At 25.9% G+C, this 24889-nt stretch overlaps 1 protein-coding gene across 1 annotated transcript in view; it reads left to right on the top strand.

Moving 5' to 3' along the window:
• The window catches only part of LOC122855857 (nephrin-like), a 54359-nt gene that overhangs the window by 15933 nt on the left and 13537 nt on the right, over positions 1-24889 (top strand). Inside the window, exons 2-7 of the mRNA XM_044157518.1 lie at positions 14591-14720; positions 16399-16610; positions 16985-17302; positions 19165-19316; positions 22273-22548; positions 22644-22803. Of these exons, the coding sequence (XP_044013453.1) occupies positions 14591-14720; positions 16399-16610; positions 16985-17302; positions 19165-19316; positions 22273-22548; positions 22644-22803 (1248 nt within the window). The remainder of the gene's footprint in view (positions 1-14590; positions 14721-16398; positions 16611-16984; positions 17303-19164; positions 19317-22272; positions 22549-22643; positions 22804-24889) is intronic.

Raw genomic sequence — 24889 nt, 5'->3', positions numbered from 1 at the left:
GATTTCATTATATATGCTTAATTTTAATATGCTCGCGGGCAACTGCACTGACAACAGGGTTGAATATGTAAATATACATATATACTATTGTAGATATATATAGATATATAGTGAAGTCGTCAGAGTGAGTCAAGCAGTCAGAGCATGGCCCTTCAACATCGGGCCAACGTTTACTCATCTCCTTATATATAACCTGGTTTCACACTTAAACTAAACTCCATTCACTGTTGGCACATCATGAGGGCGTATTACTCGTGTAAACAGGATAGTTTGACGAGCTCATTTTATGCCAAGCATTTTGCTAACTATCTCTGTCTATAACCATCACGTGTAAACTATTTTAAACTTTTATTTTATGCTTATAATTTAGGCTTTATTGCAATTTTTTGTGACAAGATATTATCTTTATTAACTAGCTTAATATTTAAAAAAAAAAAAAAAAATACATAAGGTATTTAAAGTGTTAAAATTGATATGTTTAATTAATATTTTTACAATTATTTTTTTATTTTAATAAGAGATAAACCCTCGATCGATTTGAAGCTTCAATTTTATTATTTAACTGTCTGATAAATTTTTTTTTTCATTTTACTTTGGTATATATTTTTTACACATTGATTCCGACTGTCTTTTCATATTAGTCGTCATGATACCATATATTTTATATTGAGCTTTTGAAATATATATATATTTTTTTTAGTCTGTGATTCTCCATGACCTATCCACCAATCTTACTATTTCCGTATTATTTCGACAATAAATTTTTCTACAATAGTAAATGGTGTGGAATTGTCGTAACATTTTACTTCTTCAACAACTTACTTGTATTTTTTATTTTAAATTTAAAAGACAGTTAAAAATTTCAGCTAAAAAAATACTTTGATATTTATATTTTTTATATTTTCATAAAGAGAAAATTTATAATGAAAAATAAATATTAAAAATAAATCATATATATATTTTATTGATTATTTTTTTTTCTTTTACAAGTCCTTATTATTATTAATTTTTTTTTTTATATTTTAAGACATTTTTCATTGGCACCTTTTTGGGAAACTTGGCTTTTTTCGTCTCATTTTTTTTTTGTTTTATTTCATGACTTTTTTATTGCTCTTACAAATTTATCGATTGCCACAAAATTGTAGTGAACTTCTGACTGAATCTATATATAAATTGGCCATAGAGTAGCCAAGTGAGTTTACACCAAAAGCTTTTTATTTGTAAAAGCATTTTTTATTATTTTTATTTTTTTCTTGACCTAATAATATTCAAGGACCATGTTCATATTACTCTTTTTAAGTGTGACAAAGCATTCAGAGCTTTTGTAGATTTATTTTATACTCGTAAAATAATTTTATAGTCATATTTTCCAAGTGAAAACTATGGTCTTGTATAACTCCTTTTATTTTCAACGAATTTTTTAGAATTTAAAATGAAAGCAAGAATATATTTTATACACAGACAGTTAGACACAGTGTAAAGAGAAAAAATATAAAAAATAAAAAGTATAAAAGAATAAGAAGATTTAGCCACAGTCGGAAGTTTGAAAGGCAAAGCAAAACGGAAATCCTGAGGCCGATGAAATATCTGGGGTTGTTCGTGATGCTAAAGTCCGCGGGGGATTTGTCGGGAATTGATTTAGGTTAGAAGTTAATCCTCAGGGGTGACTCTGAAGGGTTAAATATGCATAAAAAAAAATTTATATAAAGGGGTACGAGTATGACTAGATCCATCGATAATTTAAATCATCGATCAGACATTTCATTCTTCAATGTCAAAATAAAAAATCAATTTTTTAAATAAAAAAACTTTTAGATAAACTTAAATATACATTTTGTTATTGTCTAAAAAAATATATCAAAGTATTAAATTTACATTTTATTAATCTCAAAGTCAACAGGAGAACATAAACTTGTCTAAAAAAAAAAATCACAATGTCTATATAATATTGTTTGTAATAAAGAAAAAAAAAAAAATTCTATATTATTTTCTTCTATTATTTTTCAAGTTTTTCTTATAATAATATATTTTTTTTTTGACTGTCGAACAAGATCACAACGTCAACAGGAAATGAGATACAATAACGGTCGAATAATAAACCGTGTAATGAGGAAAATCGAAGCCTTTGAGCTTATCCATCTCTATGATAGCCCAGAGAACAAAAAGAAAATACAAAAAAAAAAAAATAATAAAAAGGAAAAAGTAACGAAAAAAAATATAATAATATACAAAACAAAAAAAAAGACATAATAGATGACAGAATGAGATGAAATAAAAAAAAAAAAAAAAATGAAAATAAAAGAACAAGAGCAAAAAGACGTGACCAAAGTTATTTGTCTCTGGGGCACGAACGCAGGACGCATTAGGCAGGGTATAACGTGTCCTTTATGGAGAAACAGTCTCACCATAAAATCTCCCCTGTACAATGTTTCTCAACACAGTGAAACCTTAATTACATCAACCATACAACAGCCAAAATTCAAGAGAAAAAAAAAATATTAAAATAAATTAAATGAGATAAACAAATGAGCCCCAAATATTATGATGAATATACATAACTCAAAGTATTATACAAAAATAAGGGATGAAAAAAAAATTTTTTTTTTACAACATAAATAATGTACTATTAAATATTTAATAAAAAAAATTTTTTATCTTTGTTATTGTATTTTACACACTGTCAAAAAACATACAACACGTTAAAACACTTAGACAATAATATATTTGTCATAAAGCTCATAATAATTGTCATGAAGTCTTATGGTTGTTTTGAACTTTTATCATGTATTATACTTGAGCTTTTTTTCTTGACAATAATTTGCATTAAATTCTCATTAAAAAAAAAAAATCTTTAAACTAAATTAACATTATAATTAAAAAATAAATATATGATTATTTTAAATAAAAAAATAGCATGTTTAAATGAAGAATTGTATTTCAATGTTCTTTGTGAAATATTCTCATTGTGCAATCTCCGTTTTTGCGACACGCAATTACCTAGAAATGCGTGTTAAAATTCATACCCCAAAGCAAAATATATATATAACTCAGTATTCAGAGTACCTTTTTCAATGTTGTATCTTTCTTTCTCACTTTAACATCCGACCCTTGATTCCCTTGCTCTTCATTTCCCCCTGAAACCAACCCCCCCTTTCCAAATTGTCCGGGTATAACGTAGCCATAAATTACAAGTTTCCAATTTCCAGAACCCAGTTTCAACTCTCTCTTCCACACACGATATTCAATACCATGTGTATATTTAACATGTACATATTTATATCAATTTTATATACATGTCATATACAATACAATGTATTTATATTTATGTGGATATATTAATACATATGTAATTTTGATTTCATATATATATTTTGCACACTGTCAACCGTCAGTCAATACGACAATTGTTTGATTGAGGCACATTTCGAATTTCGATTATACAAGCAAAATCGTTTAATTATGTAAAGTGCAATTTTCATGGTTAACTTTTCAACTCTCTGATTCATTTATTAAATCGCAGGGGAATTTTATAACAATATTGTTTATTTGTTTAAATTAAAAAATTTAAATTTCAACAATAAACAGTAAATTGAATGTTTTTTTTTTTCTCATGATTTTATTCGAAATGTGATTTATTTTTGTCGAAAAAAATTGATTTTAGAAACCTTTTTTTTATTGAATAAATAATTTTTTTTTTAAATGAAAATTTAGTAAATTATTGTGACAATAATTTTCTAATAATTTTTATTATTTTTGTATTGATAATTTAATTGAAATAAAATAATTATCATAATTGTATTGTTTGGAGAAATAAATTTTCAAAAATTAAAATAATTGACATGAAAATTAACCAATTATTATTAAAGCAAAAATAATTGTTTTACTGTTAAACAAACTGACAATGTTATTTAGTTTCTAAAAATAAAAAAAAGTCTTTAATTTAAAATTTTTCTGTCCATTTATGAATGAATTTTCATGTCAACTAAATTGAATAATAAATTATTAAATATTTTTAAAAAACGAATTTATAATAAAAAAGCAATAAATAAATGAATGAATAAATTGAGTTGAGATTGTTTTCAAGTTGGTTATACACATGATTTCTATTTGTGGATAAAATTGGTGGTAGTAGTAAAATTGTAGAATGAAAATAAAAGAGAAAATTTAGAGACGCGTGTGGTTGAAAGTTTGTGAGTGAAAATATGCGAGTGTATATAATAGTTGGATAGTAAATTTGTGTCTACAATTGAGTCTACATATATAGGTATTACAGTGTCTAATCGATATCTTATAAATCGGGCCATTAAGCTTGGCTTAAAGAGGAATGGTGAAGCAGCCGCGTGTCGTAACTACATGAGCGTATAAAGCTCACGTTTTCCGGTTGCAAGCACGACCTCAATTTCTCTCGTTTAGATTCATTTTCAATATTATATAATCTCTTGAATTTTTCACAAATTCATTTTTTCTTTTATAACCATTTATTTTCCATTTTTTTTTTTTATTTCTTTATTGTTTATTTATTTATTTTTTCATATCTCTCTTGATATTTTATACTCCCTATTCTTTTTTCATTATTTATAAATATAAATTTTTTTTTTTTTAACATACGTCTCATCCCCCATTGAAGAAGATACTCATAACAAAAAAACAGCAACTCGATATCTCAAAAATATCTCAAATATTATATTATAAAAATATTTATAAAAAAAAAAAAAAATACTACATCATAATGGCTATCATTTAAACGATTACATATACATTAAAATAAAATAAAAAATTCATTCTTTAATATACTTTTGTACCCTCTAAATTATAGAATCATAATTTGGTATTTTTTATTTTTTTCAGACACAAATAAATAATATAAAAATATAAAATTTATACCTATATGTGCTCGCTGTTGGGTCGTATTACATTTTATAAATTCCTCATAAATTAACATACATCTCATGGGCAGTATATTTATTTCAAAAAAAAAAAAACAAATCGAATAAAGGAAGAAGAAAAAAAAAAAAAAAATGAAATAATAAGAGAGTGTGTGTGTTAGCATGATAGGTAGTAGAAGCGAATTGTCTTGTAATCTTAAAATGCGCACTTGGTTTAGTTGAAAGTGAAATAGAAATATAGAGTAAGATAAAGTGTAAGAGAGGATAAAATAGAAGGAAACATTAGTATTTCTCCAACGATGTTATTACTCGTGTGCTGAATATAGGTAGTCTTTGCACCATGGGAGTACTCAGAAACATAGCGAAACTAAGTATATATACTGTGTATATATGAGAGAAGAAATGAAATGATTATAGTTGTCTTTCACTTTAATTTATATTTCTCTTTCTATTTTATTATATGTCATTGTAAATGTAGATATATATGCCTCCGGATGTTTCATGACAACGGATGAAATTCTCAACTGGCATTTTCTGGCTATAGTTTTCTTTGTCGTCGTCGTCGTCGTCATCGTCATTCCCTTGGCACCTCAATAAATAGGTAATGTATACGTCACAGAAATTGCTTCTTATTTTACAAGTAACTTTGAACGACGTTGAAACCATGTAATATCTTGTATTTTACAAGATGAGTAAATCTTGTCAAACCATGTCTCTCGAGTAAACTTGGATATAACAATATAACATTTTTAAAAAATTTTTTTGAATTGTATTAATTAATGAAAACAAATAAATATATTCAAGCTTTCTTTTTTATTACTGAATAAAAATTACACAAATCAGCCAAGTAATTTTAAAATTAAATAAAAAACTGTTTGTATAAAAAGTAATTTTATTTTCACTAAATTTTGGCAATAATTTTGCCAATAACTGTCCAATTTTCATGTTATTTAGCCAAATAAATTAACACTTAATTTAATAAACTATTTATTAATTCAAATTTAATATTTTTCTTTGTCATTTTATTGTAAATTTTTTGATTAAATACAAAGAAAGTTGTGAGTTGAGTCAATGAAATATCATTTTAAGAATTGAAATTAAAAACATATTAAATTTTGAAAAAATGTATAGCCTAGAATATTTTTTATATACAGCCGTTTAATAAATTGGAAATGAGAAAAAAAAAAAAAAAACGAAAAATTCAAAGAAGAAAAAAAGATTGGACACCACAGTAGCCGCAAGAGAATAAAAAGAGATGGATGGACCAGATGGCGCAAAGTTTCAAAGTGGCCACGGATGTTGAATATACCCACGTAGCCGTTGTGCCTTCTCTAGTACTATATTGAGCCCCGAAAAAATATATATTGTGAAGAAGGGGGATAAAATAGAACTTGAATGTTTGAACTGGTTTTCTTACTATACGTTAAAAACAGTCATATGTATAGTAAGAGTCTGAGAGGCGCCAAGAGCATCAACAACGACATGGAATATGTATACACATAGTCGATAAGAAACACATATAACCCACATGAACACATTGATGCCACCCGGTGGTATATAGAACTCGAAAAAAGGACCACCAGCTGAATAGAATCAACGAATTATTCTGTGATGGTCAAGGGGATGAAAATACACAAAAAAAAAAAATATAACTTGGCACGCGTCTGGCATACTTGAACAATGTATGAAAATAAAAATAAAATACTTTACTTATTTATACACGTAAATATATCACTATAAACAATAATGGAATATTTTATTTTTGCGATTTTATATTTTTATATTATGTTTAATCCATTTTTTTTTTTAAATTAATTTTCATAAATTTCGAAATTGAATAAAATCGAAATTATTTATGCTAAAATATGAAAAAAAAATAATTTTTTTTTGTGTAATTTTAGTTGGTTTAATTAGATTAATCAATTTTGTTGAAAAAAATTTATAAATTATATTTTTTTTATGGGTTTTTTCTTTCGGAAATTGTAGAAAAAAAAAAATACTATTATTTCATTCGAAATATTAGGGAGTGGATAGTTGTTTGGGGGTTGTTTGAGTAATTTGATTTTTATGGCTATAAAATTTGTGTGGGGTGACTTGTTATTGACCCATTAAAACCGACAATTTTTCCAGAATTATTCAGAAACCATCTGGACAATAATAAAGTCATAAAAAAAAAAAATCAAATTACTAGAAAAAAAAAAAAAAAAATCTATGCCTCAATTTTTACTTTGACCATTATTTCTAATGAAAAATAATTTATCAATAAAAATTTTAAATATATTTTTGTATAAATTAATGATAATAATTAATTACAAATTTATTCACATGAATTTATATAGAAATTTATGATTTTATAAAATTATTTTTTCAATAAATAGAAAGAAAAAAATGAAATTTATATGCAGACAAGATTTTTTAAGTGGAAATTTAATAGATTCAGACGATAATACATGTCATAGATATATTATCAAATAATCATATAGCACCCATGTAACTATTACTGTTATTGACACGTTATAATCGAGTTCGATGATGACATGTATATAGTAGTAGTAGACCTCCTTGAAAATTAATGACTCGCGAAACGATGAATCAAATTCTATAACCGGATAAATGTCAGAAAGCAGACGTCCGTGTATAGATATCGTTATGTTAATTTCTACAGTATCACGTAATATACCAAAGATAATCCACGCTTGTCTCTCCCATGTTTTCATTAGAAAAAAAAAACTATATATTCATTAAACTGTACGTTCATTTCTCCAGGCAAAATTATTTTTTTCCTTTTTTTTTATTAATTTTTTTCTCTTGTTTTCTCATCCTTCAACATAAAATTATTATTCATAAAATAATAATAACAATAATTTTACTAAAAAATGATCAATTTTCGATATTGTATAATTTTTATTATTTTTATTTTGTAATTTGTAAGCAGCCGTGTGATTCAGCGGCACAAATTGATACATGCCGTCTTATTGGAGGTGAGAGAAAAAAATAATAATCAAAAATGAAAAAAAAAAAAAATAAATTTACACGTTGATAGTGATTGCCTCGGGTTATAATTACGACGTAAATAACGATAAATAATATAAAATTGACTATGTATATTCATATATAACAAGATGCATCGTGAAGAAAGTGGGTGTATATATATGTGTTGTTTATAAATGTGTATAATTCTTAGCCACTGAGGCACAACAAATTATTTACCTCCTGCAGTTTACTAAGCTATAATTGACCAAATAAAAAATAAATAAAAACCACGTATATATATTCACGTTTATATTTTTTTTAAGCCCTGTAATTCACACACCGATATTGCCCAATAAAACAAGAAAATTATAAGAAAAAAAATTAACTCACCAACATGTCCATGAAACAGTTAATAAATAAATATATATTAAACTTGCATAAAAATATTAAAAATAATTTACTCTGTCATCTGACAAATGCGGCATTAATTTATTCACTGTCTATTCTTTTGTCTTTCCATTAGCAAATGCAAATTAATTGAATATTCTGGCAAAATCTCATACTCTGATTGCTTGCATCTCGCCACGCTGATTCATTTGCCCCTTTTTTTTTTATACATATAAAAAACCTTTTATTTTTTTCTATATATTTTTTTTTATATATTACTTTATTTTTTTATTTTATCCTCACATTTCTTTTACTCAAAGAAAAACATAAAAGAGCACGCAGCAGTGAGCGAGTCACTTTGGCAGCGTTGCTGAAGAAATAAAATAAAAAAAATATATATAAAATAAATATAAAAAAAAAAAAAAAAAAACTCAATATAATTCATGAGATGGTGTGTATAGGCATTGGTATGTATGTGGACCAACGTCTCGGTTTAAAATTCGAACAATAAAAATACAACAAAAAGAAATAGAAAAAAATAAAACAAAAAAAAAGTGCATGTGTTTGTTTCATGTACCATAGTAGTTGTAGTTAATAATAATAATAATAAAGTGTTGTTTACATGTTATATGCAGCATACATGACAAAAAAAAAGCAAAAAAAAAAAGCTCAGGGGGTGAATAAAGGGGTAGTGCATGAGAAAAGGGAGGTAGAAACAAAAAAAAAAAAAAAAAATGAATAAATAAAAACAAACAAGGATAAGAAGTGTTGCAAAAATGTTTTACAGAAAGAGTAAAAAAATAAATAAAGGGGTTGAGGGAATGATATACAGGGTGTATGGGGGTTTGATAAAATAAAGATAAAAAATAAATCGTGACACATATATTGCTAAAACGAACATTTCAAGTTGAACTAGTAAAAGTTGTAATTACAATAAATCGAGTTGTAATTGGTGGCGCAATTACCGGCCAAGTAAATACGTGAATGCTCGTAAATAAAGCTGTGCTTTTGATTATATATATATTGTATATATAAACAAGAGAAATTGTGTAAGAGTGAGATAGAGTTTATTGCGAGTCAAGCGTGAACGGGGTGGTGGTGCGGTTGGTTGGTCGTTTGTTATAGGCGCCTGAACGTTACGCGCTTGTCCAATGAGCTTTTTGTGTTTCATCGACGCGCAAATTAAACTCATGTGAAAGAGGCTGTTGTTACAATGTAAAGGGTTATTAAAAAATTGTCAATTAATATAAGGTATTGAGGAAAAAAAGACTACGTTTTTTTTTTATAATAATTTATGTGGAAAAATTTAAACGACAACGATCATGGTTTTAATAACGATCATGTACAATAAATTGTAAAGTGATTTTGTGGAATTATTTATTAAAAGAGGGTATACTCGTATTTATGTTCATTAATGTGGCTAATGTGCGTATAGAAAATTTAATGAATGACATTAAATATCAAGATTGGAGCAACGACAAACATACAAACGACAAATTAAAAAAAAAAAAATTATTCATGTTTTTATATGAGTTGCTCGTTCATGAAGTGAATTAATTTTTTTTTATATTTTTCAACTTTTGATATAGTGCACTGGAGAATAAGCTATTATAAATTTATATTTTTAAAATTCTATCTGATTTTTTTTTTAGAAAGATTAACAATTTTTAAATAATTTAAATGAAATTATTTTGTCAATTAGACTAATTATTTTCAATTTTTATATTTTTAAAATGTATCATCTGTATGAATTTCAAGCTATTATTATTATTTTTTAAATATTTAAATGCATAAGCTTTGATTAAGTATTAATTTTTGAAAAAAAAAGGAATGTATTATCCACTTTGATTATCTTTTTTTCTAATTATTTGATCAATTTTGATGGAGAAGTAAATCAAGTAGTCATTAAAATATTTACTGGTTATTCAACTTGAGTCTTTCATCATTTGAAATGCAATATTTTATACGACCAATCAGGTTTTCAATTTAATCAACTTTATCCTCAACTAAATATAAATTGAAAATGAAGGAAAAAAAAAAAAACCGAAATTTAATGTAAAATTAAAATTGAAAAAAAAAAAAAATTAACTGCAAGTGGATGATTTACAAAATGTTGTATATAAATAAATATATTAACTTGGCAGACAGTCGTTCTCGTGTATATACGATTAATTAAGAAGCAATCTCCGGAGATCCCGAGAAACTTGAGAATGATCCTTGTGTATCGAGGACACCAAGAGAGAACGAAACGTAGAGAAGACAAAAAGACAAAGAGCCAAAACAGATCACGTATTATTCAGAAGCACAAAAATATATTAATTCATAGGTGTAATATACGCGTATTGAGAAATAAATGATATTTCCGTTTAAAACCGGTTTTAAATAAAAAAAAATTCGAAACAGCAGGTGAAATAAATAACGATCGTCTCGTCCAAATCGTGATCGTCTTTAATCTTATACCGCCGATCCAGTCATCGCGAGAAATTGATGAGAATTAATGGGTTACTTTGCGCTTGTTATTTCCTTTTTTTTTTATTATCATATTTTTTTATTTTTAACTTATATTTGTGAATGAGACATTCGAGTGCCGACAAACATATTACTACCTCATTTTAATGTACTTTTTTATTAGCATGAATTTTAATATTTTATTTTTTAAAAAAATAATTAAATATAAAAACAAATAATGGAAAATTAATATTTTTTTTTTCATCAAAAGAAATAATTTTTTTTAAAAATTCAAATAGTTATGGCATATTCAATTTGTAATTTTGTTTGAATGTTTTTAAATTTTTTTGCTGCATCAAGAGTATATTGAATAGGTTCGTTACTTGTAATTTGTTATATTTTTTTTTTTTTTTTATAAAAAGTATTTGGAAGTTGCACATAATGTGTGGGTTTCAATCGCTCGTTAAGCACTACTCATCATGATGATGGGTAGTTGTGTGTGGGTGACCTCGAGAATTGAGATGTGTGTTAAACCATAGATAAAAAAAAGGGACACATGTTAAAAAGAATAAATTGAATCCTTATATTTTTTTTTGTTTTTCGAAACAGGGTGGGCTTCAAATGCAAAGTATCTTTTAGCAAAAAATACTGACATTCATATAGAGACACACATGAAAGTATAACAGAGTGGAGAGATGGAAAATTTAATAGCAATGTAGACGTTAATGACGTCGAGAAAGAAGCTTACAACTAAAGAACATTAATCTGATTTTAAAATAAAAAAATTAAATATGTATTCAATTTTTTTTTGTTTTTTTTTGTTTTTTGGGTTGACGCAAAACTTGACGTATAATTAATGGTACAAAATAAATAAACATACGTTGGAATTCATGGCGCCAGTTGTGGAATAAAAAGATTTATTTGAGTTTGAAATAAAGAAATAAAAAAACACCAACTTTCTTGAATTTGATGCAATAAATAATGTGATAAATATTTAAACGTTTGTGTATAGATTTTTTTTTTAAATATCGAGAAACTGATACGAAAATATCGACCACTAATTGGACAGATACAAAAATACCAGGTGTCTCACGTACGAATTTCAAGAAAGTAAAAAAAAAAAATTATTTAACTTATAAATCACTCAATTTAATAAAAGTAAATAAATAAAAAAAAAAATTTTATATATAAATAACAAATCAATCAGATGAAAAGAAAAATATAATCTGTTTTATATCAAAAATATTCAATAAATGAAAAGTAGTAGTCAGATAACTTGTGGATATATTGCTGATATAAAAAGAAAAAAAAATAAACTATACGAGTTATTTTTTACGTTGGAAAAACGATGAGGAAAAGGGAAAATAAAAAAAAGTTGGTGTATTGAGATATATTGAGAGAGCTAAAGAAATGAGGAGAAATGAGAGTAGGATGTTGTTATCGATGGTGGAAATATGCGGATGACATATTCGTTTGAGGATTTTTGACATAAAAGGAAAGCGTGACAAAGCTGGTTCTCCCTTCGGAAGACGAGGCAACGAATATATAATGATTTAAAGCTTGAAAATGTTATGATCGTCCAACACAGTGAGCAAAGACTATATTTTTTTCTTTTTTTAATTTTGATGTTCTTTCATAAGAAAAAATGAAATATATATGTATAAAGGGTCAAAAGTATTAAGTTATATATTCAAGTTACTTCAAAAAAAAAAAAAATAATAAAATAAAATGAACGAGACATCAGAGTCTTAGGTGACATAAATGCTTTTGAATATAAACTCGACATCATTAATTTTGTTAATGACTTTAATATTCAGAAGTTTATCAATCGTAAATTCAAACCGATTTTATTTTTGTAATAGTCTCAAATAAGAGACAACAAAGTGCCGTCACTCATATGTTAATTTAAATAATGGTCAATAAAATTTAATATATAATATATTCAAATAAATAATAAAAATAGAAAAAAAAAAGAATTAAAAAGACGTAAATAAATAAATAAATAAAACATGCTTATATATAGAAAATAGTATAAATATAAAACTCACGATTAATATCAAGAACAACAAGATTTGTTTGAGGTGGTACAAGATTTGTGTTGTTTGCTTGACAAACAAGTCTAGCACCAAGATGTTGTCTTCCGATTTTTGGATAACTCAGATGATTAACAGTCATTGCAGTATTACTGTTGTAATGAAATGATTCATCAATAACTGTGTTGTCAAGATACCATATCAATCTTGGTGGTGGTACACCTCCACGTGATTCACATGTCAAATGTACATCACTACCCTCATTGTATGTTTCTTTTATTTGTGTTGCATTACGTAATGATTCCTTATGTATCACTGGTTTTTCTGGCATAACTAAAACAAACAAAAAAAAACAAACAATAAATTAATCAACTGAATTAATTTTTACTTCTTCAAATAATAAATACAACGAAGATATTTATCAATCATTCATCTTGGTAATATTCAAACTTTAATATTGAAAAAAAATCAAAATTTAATCTACAAAAAACAAGTAAAATAATTTTATCTTAATTTTCAATAACAATTTGAGTATTTATCTAGACTCTAGATGACAAAGTGAATTTAAAAATAAAATATGTAAATTGAAACAAATAAAATTTAAATTAAAAAATTGTTTTTTAAATAATTTTCATGATGAAAATTATTGTTTAACAATTTTTTTTTCATTTAATATATGAGTAAGATTCTTGTAAACCTTGATATAGTTTTTTTTTTTTTTTTTTTTTTTTTCATACGACAAAAATGTTATATCCTGTCGTACCTACCCCATTTTAATTTTCTCTCTTTTTACGTAAGAAACAAGAAAGTTTATAGCCTTCTTTAGCTTACAGAGTTTAACCACTATTTTTCTCACGATAAATGAAATTGTTTCGTGGTTGAAACTCACGCGCACTAATGTCAAAAGCCATGTCTCAAGTATTTTTACTCTCCCTTACTCAGTCTTTACGAAAAACTTCTCAGGGAACTTTCATATAATCCAAGAACATCTACCCCATTGGAGTTGGTGAAGAAGAGAAGATGAGTGAGGCCTGCGACAGACTGTATGATGGGCCATAACACGAGTCTTAGAACTCGACAAATTGCTGGAAAAAAAATTTAAATTACCCCATGTTATATTATTTCTTTAACACAAAAAAACATAAAAAAAAAAAAAAAAACTTTCTTCTTCTTTTTATTACCTTCATATATTAATTTTTTGTCTAGTTTTTTTTTCATTTTTCCTCGTTGCAGTTTAATTTTTTTTTCTTGTACATGACAAAGTATGTCATGGTTTGTCATTTTATGAGATTTAATGTATAAAAATATATATACAGTTATATATTTTTTGTTGTATAATATTATTATATTATAAAACGAGAGGTTGTGATGAGATTTATATACAAAAGCAATGTACATATGAATTTGAGATAAAATATGATACAAGGTATGCTTGTAAAATAACGTTGAAAATCTCGTTAAATCTTGATAACCCTATCTACATGTTAATTCGATCATGTAGCACTAGGACTGTATGACATCAAAACCCTTGGCTATTTACCATGCGCGAAACTATTACACAATCTATTTCGTGGTCTCAGGGGTAGTTAGAGAGAAAGCACTTTCATCTATCATCTGTATCTAGAATACAACATTATAAAAAATAACAAAAAAACCAAAACAACAATTATTTTTAATTGATAAAATAAATAAACATAAATAAAAAACAAATTTTTTACAATTCAAATCAATTATTTTGATTAAAAATATGTTATTTATCTTGACGTATTTCAATTTCTTTTTACTATTATTTATGTTTTTTATTTACCATTTGATTTTTATATATTAATTAATTAAAGTGTTATTTATTATTATTTTTTTCAGTACCTATTGTTAATGTGTATGGTGTGGTTGGACATCAAGTCAAGCTGCCTTGTAATATCCAATCAAGAAAGGGCGATAAAGTCGACATGGTGATGTGGTTCAAGGGCGAAGGCACAGCTCCAATTTATAGGTGAGTTAATACACCAATTCAATCGCCATAAATCTGAAATTATAAAATAGTAATTATATTAAATGCCTAGACTGTGACTAGCAACAATAATAACTACGTATAAATATTAAAAGAAAAAAAAAAAGGTGTGTGCGTGCACAAAGAAAAACCTAAAATTATGCCAGATGCCAGATAAACTTTAATGACTAACAAAACATGAAATTAATAAAATTGCGATATATCTTTTTTTTTTTAACACCCAGGGCCGAGTGATTGATGGTCATTACATTCGCATAACAATATACTCACGTGTACTTACGTTTACTTTAATTTTTATGTCATGTTTGACCATGAAGGTGATCAGCTGACACACGTAAACACACTGGAGACATAAATTCACCAAGTAAACATACAAATCAATATTTTTTTCTAACCTCAAATACGAAAAAAAAACAGTTATATTTTAATAAACAGCTTTTTTTTTTTTATCAACTGATGTATGTTTCATGTTTGAGTTGTGATTATTAAAAATATTTTTTTATCACTTTTAATAATAATGATTAAATGACAGAGAATATTTATTGTTGAACAAACATAAATATATTCGCGGACAAGAGAGAGAGGTTTGATCCGTGATAAAAAAAAAAAAAATTGACAAATTTAAAAATGGCGGTTTGTGTAACCGCCAAATTTTAAGCGGGAAATTTAAAAGTGATTATGTGAGCCAAGTTGACATTTATCAAATACAAAAATGAAATTTTGAGCAAAAAAAAAAAAATTTATCCAGTGTTTATTTATATAATATTTAGCTATAAATTCAAGTGAACTCGAAAGTAAAATTTTAACATAAAAAAATGACAGATGAACATTTTTAGTAAACATATTTCGCAAAATCAACAAAACATTTTGAAGAAACAAAAAAACGATAATAACATTAAAAAATAAAAAGAAAACATAACCTCAATATTCGTTTTTTTAACACAACACTGATCAATTTCGAGAATAATTTAATAAACAAGTTCAAAATTGTGTGTCAAACATTATACAAAAGTTGGTCATGCAAAAATAAATATATACTTCTTTCTAATGAAACGACAAACAAATTAAAAAATCGAGTAAAAACAATAGAAATTTAACAACAATTTTAATTAAATATAATTGTTAATAATAATTTTAAAATTCCAACAATGTATTTTTAGTGTTTTAATAATAATTATCAATTGTTTATCAATAATAATAATAATTATTATTTTCTGGGATCTATATTATGCATTGTTGTTGAATGAAAATTAAACAAATAAATTTAGCCAGGTAATTCAAGTATAATAATATTTGAAAGGTCAGTATAATATTACATAAACATTTGATTAAATTTGTATAATGAAAATTCAAAGATACTCATGAAATTCAATTCTCGCTATAATATTATCTAAGAAGCCTCTTGATCTTTGTCCAGGTAGACAGTTACCTGTAACACATGAGACAAAATAGATATAGGTTTATATAAAAAAGGGCTTCAAAGTTTAATGTATATATTTCTAAGTATATACATTGATAATGAGTATAAAGGGTAAACGGTAATTTGAGGCTGACAAAGAGAAATAGATATATATATAATGTAAATTTAGTTGTGAATCGATGAACAAGAAGCCATGTAACCAACACATTGACCACAAAATGTTCGATATATATTCTGTAGGTTCGATGTTCGTGGAAGCCGGCAGTTCAGCAGTGCCAGACTATGGTCAGCAAAAGAGGTATTGGGTGGTAGAGCATACTTCATGGCCACCTCTACTCCAGCACACCTAAGTATCGATCGTCTTGAATACACTGACCAAGGTATATACCGTTGTCGTGTTGACTTTAATGATTCACCTACTGAACACCAGAACGTTAACCTCATTGTCATAGGTAAATAAATATTATTCTTTTCTTATTTTATTTTTATTTACAGGTATTTATTTTGCATGTACATATATATTCTTCATGAATCTCTACAGGTGCTTTAGTTAAATAACAGTAATACATTTTTATTCAATTAATTTATTTTTAAATTCATTTTGTCATCTAGAGTCTAGATAAATACTCAAATTGTTATTGAAAATTTAGATAAAATTATTTTACTTGTTTTTTGTAATTTAAATTTTATTTTTTTTTTCAATATTAAAGTTTGAATATTACCAAGATGAATGATTGATAAATATCTTCGTTGTATTTATTGTTTAAAGAAGTAAAAATTAATTCAGTTGATTAATTTATTGTTTGTTTTTTTTTGTTTGTTTTAGTTATGCCAGAAAAACCAGTGATACATAAGGAATCATTACGTAATGCAACACAAATAAAAGAAACATACAATGAGGGTAGTGATGTACATTTGACATGTGAATCACGTGGAGGTGTACCACCACCAAGATTGATATGGTATCTTGACAACACAGTTATTGATGAATCATTTCATTACAACAGTAATACTGCAATGACTGTTAATCATCTGAGTTATCCAAAAATTGGAAGACAACATCTTGGTGCTAGACTTGTTTGTCAAGCAAACAACACAAATCTAGTACCACCTCAAACAAATCTTGTTGTTCTTGATATTAATCGTGAGTTTTATATTTATACTATTTTCTATATATAAGCATGTTTTATTTATTTATTTATTTATGTCTTTTTAATTTTTTTTTTTTTTCTATTTTTATTATTTATTTGAATATATTATATATTAAATTTTATTGACCATTATTTAAATTAACATATGAGTGACGGCACTTTGTTGTCTGTTATTTGAGATATTACAAAAATAAAAAAAAAGAACGTACCTGTTAGCTTGAGTTTAAGATCGACTGATGTTGATAAACGTTTATAACGCCTCTTGTAAGACAGATCCGTATATTGCGTGTTTACATTTTTTTTTTTATTCCCATTTTTTATTATTTATTTTGACGTACCACTGAACTAACGCACTTGGTATCTTGGTCATCGATATAAAATATTATCAAGTATATTAAAAAAAATAAATTTAAATTTATAAAATAAAATTCGAAAAAAAAAAATCTGAAATATGTAAATATTAAAAATACTTAAAACTGCATTCTACGATTCAAAGATAAGTCACAAAGGAAATGGATTATTAAACCAATATAAAAAATAAAATTGGGGTTGCTAGATACTCGATCGTATTTATGTTAACACATGTGAAAGTATTTTTAGGGTCGTTATAATATTAATAAAAAAAAAAGAAAAAAAAAATTCCAACAATCTGACAAATCACAATTCCCACAGGCACTATTTTACAGCCAATTGCAAAGTGTCAATTTGTTCATTATCTTGATTAGCTTTAAAAAAAAATATAAACTGTCCATTAGTAATGATGTATTAACAAGACATTTTTAAAACTCCCCGGAATGCAATTAAATAATAAATTCATGAATTAATTTTTTTCTATTTTTAATTTAACGTACATTCTATGAATTATTTATAAAAAAAAAAAAAAAAAGTTCTGTTCTTTTTTTTTCTGTCGTTTATTTTCTTTGTGAGTCATGCTTTTTATTTTATTTTTTTATAGCTCATTTGTGTGAGCGTTAGTTAATAAACGATGTAGCTATAGTTAGGGTAAAAATGTGGTTACGATTGTTATCGTTTGTTGATTGGTAGTGGTTTTATGAAAACGATATGCTTAGGAATAAAATGATGCTCTATTCTATTTTGTACATAATTAATATATACAGTTGAATCCATGGTTACATTTACCAAAAACAATTCATATTTAACTCTACAATAACAACAAATGGTGCTTTAATTTTATTTGTAAATAAAATTCAACTAATTGTGTTATCATCAACATCATCAACTAAATTATTATTTAAATAATATACTTAACCAATTATATTGCCATTCATTCCAATTATATTTTCATCTATCATGCATTTTTATTTTTTATCCAATAAGTTTTTATTTATTTATAGTTTGTTGGGGGAATAAACTCTTGAGCTCATCATTAACGAAATTAAATATATATTCTTTTTCTTTATCATATTTTTAAAAATACATATACATATGTTTTTTTTATTTCGTTATTTTTTCTACTCAAGCAAAACTAGAAATTAAATAATTAAGATTTATCGCTGTGTCGTGCTCTGAGTATCTTAAGAGTAACTTCTTTTAGGGAGGGTTAAATTAAAGTCATGGAATTTTAACCAAAACTTTCTCTTCCAGCACTTCTTGACGTTTAACGTATATCATATCTCTCCCTCATCGTGTGCAAAGTAGTCCTCCACATATAGTTACTAGAAAAAAAAAATTCACACAAAAATGAATAAATAATATAAAAACTTTCAAGTACAATCTTTCATTATTAATTTAAGTTTTTTATTTTTATTACTTTTAATTATTTGACATATTGATGTATTACAGTATATAATTAAAAACTTTTTATATTAAAAGTTGTGTTATTTTATATTTTTAGTTAAACCATTGATGGTGAAAATTCTTACGAAGGAATTAAAGGTATCTTCTGATAAAAAATACGCTGTTGAATGTAGCTCAATGGGATCAAGACCAGCAGCTGTTATCACATGGTGGAAAGACAACAAACAAATAACCCAAGTTGTACAAAATGTAAGTATATATTTTACATTATTAATTCACAAAATTATCCAATAATAATTTCAAAATAAAGCAACAATTTTTTCATCTCAAAAAAAAAAAAAATTTCATCAATTTAGATATTGAATTTTTAGTTTGGAAATTTTTTTTTAGTCAGAAAACTTGCATTTTTTTCTTCAATTCATCGCTCTATATAAAACTAAAAATTAAAAAAAAATATATATATATTTATTTGTAAAAAAAATGGCTTAAAAAGTTTTTATCAAGAAACATTATTTTCACTTAGTTATTTCTTGGTAATAATCTTTTAGTTCTGACTACATTTACTTATATTATCAAGCCCCTCTTATCAGTGTTATCAGACTGAAAGGATTTGCAAATTTTTAAACAACTTTTTATATATATATTTCTTTGGTTTTAGTCAGGAACTTAACTTCCCCACGTTGACGATGATAATCCGCGTGGAGTTGGTATGGTTGAAAAGCCACATGAACTCCAAACCATCCAAAGCGTCAGTGTATGGAGGATAGACTTTATCCTACTAATGCACTTGGCCAGTAAGCCCTTGTGTAGAAATAGGGGATGGTTTTTCGTCAAACACTCCATACTCGTCCATTCTATCTCACCCTTTTTTTTATTTTTATATTTACACATCCATTCGATCTCATTCGTTCTTTCATTTTCTCTCATGACTTTTATTTTTTTATTTTTCTTCTCCTTTTTTTACCTTTAACCATTTATTTTTTTTTTTTTTCATTATTTCCATTTTTTTCTATCAGTTCCATGGTTATATATTTCACGTTGTAATCAATCAGACGTATATATATCGCGTGCCAACCAAAGACCAAACGTGAGCCAATGATTTCTTTTATTTTTTTTTTTGTTTTTTCTATTTCTACTGAGCCCGCATTCGAGTGCATCAACGTGTCGACACCTCTTATCACTTCCCTTTGCTTTTTTTTGTTTTATTTTTTATTTTTTTCCTCTTCACTTCCCATTATTTTTTTTATTTCTGGATTTTTTTTTTTTTTTTACTTTTCCTTTATCACTTTCATGAAGCTTTGATTTCACAAAAATTCTTTCAATTTTCATTCTCTCTTTTATCAACATATATTTATTCAGTTCCCTTTCTTTTGTTTTATTATTTTATTTTTTCAAACAATTCACTGAAAAAAATTTCATTTCCAACTTTTATTAAATTTTAACGCCTTATGAAAAATGTTTGGCTATTCTTGAATAATAATGTCGACGAAAAAAATAGTAAAAAATGAAAAACAATGAAGGTACCATTTGGTGTTTGGATACGTTACTTTTCTACAAGCACTTTTCATAAGTGTACAACTTTATGCAAAAAAGCAATGTGCAGGTTTTTTTTAAATATCACAAATCTTTGATGACAGCTACTTGCTCTCTTGATTTTTATTTCACTCACTCATACTATTTTTCACATTACTGACAAACTTTAACCACAGTTCATTTTCATTTTTTTTTTTATTTTTCAAGTTTTTATTTTTATTATATCCATTTATACAAGGCACGTTCATTCTCATCCACATTCATGTCTTATTTAACTCAAAACTTTTCTTATTCTTAACCAGGCATGTTTCAACATTGGATACAGCAGTTGCAGCAGTAATGTTGTACACGTACAACACCTATAACCACCTTGCCAGACATTTGTGTATATAAATATACTACTGACAGTATTAATGCTTTTCAACGAAAAAAAAAAAAACAAAAAAAATATAGAGCTTTTATCTGTAACCCCTTTTTATCATACTGTCTGATGCTTTTTTTATTATTTTTTTTTTCCTTTTTTATTCATCACATCGTGCTTTATTTTTATTTTCATCAGAGACATTTTCATATTTGACTTTGCAATATGCATATATGAAATCGTAATAGACTATCTCATTTTACCTTTCACAAGTTAAAAGACCGATGGCCCTGAACATTCATAATGCAAGTCATAAAGTTTGCATAATTTATAACTATCTCTATATCAATGCTAACGATTTCTGACACTCGTTATATACCTTTACACTGTAATAAAAAAAAAATATATATTTATACCTTCAAGTATTTGTGTACTTGTGTAATTTTTAAAAATAAATAAAATATAACTAATATACTCTAGGCCAATTAATAAAAATTCAAAAAGGTGAAAAAGTTAAAGCTTTTTAGGGAGGTCAAGGGTCGATTTTAGATGTTTTTAATTTTTTTGTCTATGATGGGGTTGAGCTATCCTCGTAATTTTTTTTTTATTAAATTGTCTAGGATCTAAGCTAGTTTAGAAAAAAAAATGGAAATATTTGAAACGGTCAAAAAGGGGTAGGGGGTCGATTTTAAAAGTTTTTCATTTTTTTACCTATGTTGGATTTGAGCTATCCTCGTAATTTTTTTTTTATTAAATTGTCTAGGATCTAAACTAGTTTAGAAAAAAAAATGGGAATTTTTGAAATGGTCAAAAGGGGGTAGGGGGTCGATTTTAGATCATTTTAATTTTTTTACCTATGTTAGAGTTGAGCTATCCTCGTAATTTTTTTTTTATTAAGTTGTCTATGATCTAAGCTAGTTTTTTTAAAAAAATGAGAATTTTTGAAATAGTCAAAAGAGGATAGGGGGTCGATTTTAACTGATTTTAATTTTTTTACCTATGTTGAAATTGAGCTATCCTCGTAATTTTTTTTTTAATAAATTGTCTATAGTCTAAGCTAATTTAGAAAAAAAACTGGGAATTTTTGAAATGGTCAAAGGAGGGTAGAAGGTGGATTTTATTTATTTGTTCATTAAGGTAGCAAGTCCAGCAGTATTGAACCAAAGTAGGGCTACAGGTTAATTACAATAATGTGTTAAATTAATTATAATTAAAAATTTTTTTTGATAATTAAAAGTACTTGACTTGATTATATGAATAAAATGAAAATATAATGTTTAAATAATTAAATTTATTTGTTTGTTTAATTAGTATCCACCAGAGGATAATCATAGTATCAGCATTTTAGAATTTATACCTGGTATTGAGGACGATGGTAAATATCTAACTTGTCGTGCTGAAAATCCATCAATATCAGACAGTGTACTTGAGGATAAATGGCGTCTTGATGTACAGTATCAACCAATTGTAAGCCTTCAAATTGGCTCAAATTTAAATCCAGAAGATATTAAAGAGGGTGTTGATGTTTATTTTGAATGTACTGTACAAGCAAATCCAAAAGCATATAAACTTGCATGGTACAAAGACGTAAGTTTATACATTTTTCTTAATTATTTTTTATTATTATTAAACAATAATAATAACAATTAAAATAATAATAAATATCCAATTAAATATTCAAGGATAAAGAACTTAAAAACAATGCAACATCCGGCATTGTTTTGAGTGATCATTCTTTGGTACTTCAACGTCTGACTCGTGCTTCCGCCGGTGAATACAAGTGTCTTGCTGCAAATAGTGAAGGAAAAACTGCTAGTAACACTGTCAAGCTTCAAGTTATGTGTAAGTAACGTGAAAAACTTAATCATTTATTTATTTCTTAATTCTTTTTTTCTTGCATTAAACTTTTTTATAAATTATTTGTTTCTTTTTTTTATTATTTAAAAAATCAAACTTTTGTTATTTTTTTAATGGAAAAAAAAGAGAACAAATATTTAATTCAAAAGTTAAATAAATTCTCATCTTCGATTGACAACAATCATCAATATAAAATTTTATTCAAAGAATAAGTTTTATTTAAAATAGAACTCTGATAATTACTTAATTAATCAATATGGCAAAGTAAGATTAAAAAAAAAATCGAAAAAAAAAATTATTAAGAGGAAAAAGTCATTTAAAAGTTTATTTTTTATTTAATTTTTATAAGGCACTTGATTGTTGTTAGCTTACCTTGGTACTTTCAAACTTGAACGAAAAAAAAAAAATGTAATAAGAGAGAGGGAGAGACAGGGGTGTGATAAACAGTGAACTTGATGACATTTGAATGAGACATAAAACAATATTGTTAAATGCATTTAGTGTCAATGGTACTGTTCAAGATAGAAAAAAAAAAAGTGAGATATCCTATACAAAAAAAAAAAAAAAACGACAAATAGAAAAAAAGAATGAAAATTCAAGTAGGATAGAAAATTGTAAATTGTAGGTATACATTGCCCCGGGCATATCTGCATCTTGTAAATGACCTAAGAGGGAAGGAAGGACTCACGATGCATATTCAATGTATGTAAAGCACAAACTGAATATTCATGTGTGGGTGAATGCGGCTCGGCAATGTGCTAAACCCAGAGGTTTGCAATGGTATAGTTGGTTAAAATAGAAAATGGAGATATAAGGTTCAAGAAGAGCGAGACTATTGAGAGAAGTTGGAGGAGAAAAAAAAAGGATGAGAAGAATTCTGCCATGAGAGTCGACAAATTTAGAGAGGTGTCTGCATTGCCAAGGGAAAACTGAAATCAGCTCGTTGTCTTTCTTATTTATCTTGTTAGTTTTATTTTATTTTTCTTTGTTTCTCTTCTTCTTTTTATTTTGTCAAGTAGCCTACTTAAAAACACCTTTTTTTTCTGTCCATCTTCTTGGATTTTTTTCATTTATAAAACGTAAATAACAAAATGAAAAAATAAATGAAAAAACAATTAAAATTTATTTTTAAATTATTTTTTTATTCATTATATTTAATTGAAAAAATATTACATAATATGATATTTTTTTTTTAATTATAAATAAGCACTAATTACGAAAAAAAAAAAAAATTAAATTATCGATTTTTTTTATTATTTATTTATTCAAATTAACAAAATTGAAATTGAGAATTTTTTTTTCTATTTTTTTTCAACAGATAATGTCTTGTTTTTTTTTTTGTTTTGTTCATTATTATTTATGTTATTTATTATTTATTCATTTCTCAAGTAGAATGTACTTGAAGATTTTTTATTTTCTCATTTCTTCACATAAATTTTATTTATTCATGAGCCATAAATGACAATGATTAAATATTCTACCTCATCTATTGATCTGTCAAGATTTTACATTTTTTTTTTTATATTAGTTTAAATATATCATATATTATCTTAGTTTTTGTTTTTTAAAAAACTTTTGAATAAAACTGATTTGCAAGCAATGATTACAAATCATCAGTGATATCAATATGAACACTGATATCACACTTCTATGATTTTTATACTCATAAATCATTGTACTTGCATGGTAAATTTTAGAGGCTGATCATGCACACACATATATAACACACAGTGTGTGTAATATATATTCTACATAAAAAAAGTTCTGGTATTCTATCGTGATTGTAAATTTTGCTGGAGGGTGAATAACCTATCTGATGAAACATTCTCGTTTCAAAGGGAAAATATCATTCTGAATAATCAACTGGATCATGAAACAAAAAAAAAAATAAAATATGAATTTTTATTTTTAATAGAAAAATTAAAAACATGATGAAATATATTTTTAAATAAACGAAAAAAAAATAATTTTTAATAAAGTGTGTTTGGTATTGGTTGGTTAATTTAACCAAGAGGACCCTTGACATTTTACGGGGAGTATTACTCGAGTGCTCGTAAACTGTCACGAGCAC

This window comes from Aphidius gifuensis, linkage group LG4, assembly GCF_014905175.1.
Source record: "Aphidius gifuensis isolate YNYX2018 linkage group LG4, ASM1490517v1, whole genome shotgun sequence".
In the NCBI taxonomy this organism is placed as follows: Eukaryota; Metazoa; Arthropoda; class Insecta; order Hymenoptera; family Braconidae; genus Aphidius; species Aphidius gifuensis.
This window is presented reverse-complemented; position numbering and strand designations above follow the sequence as displayed.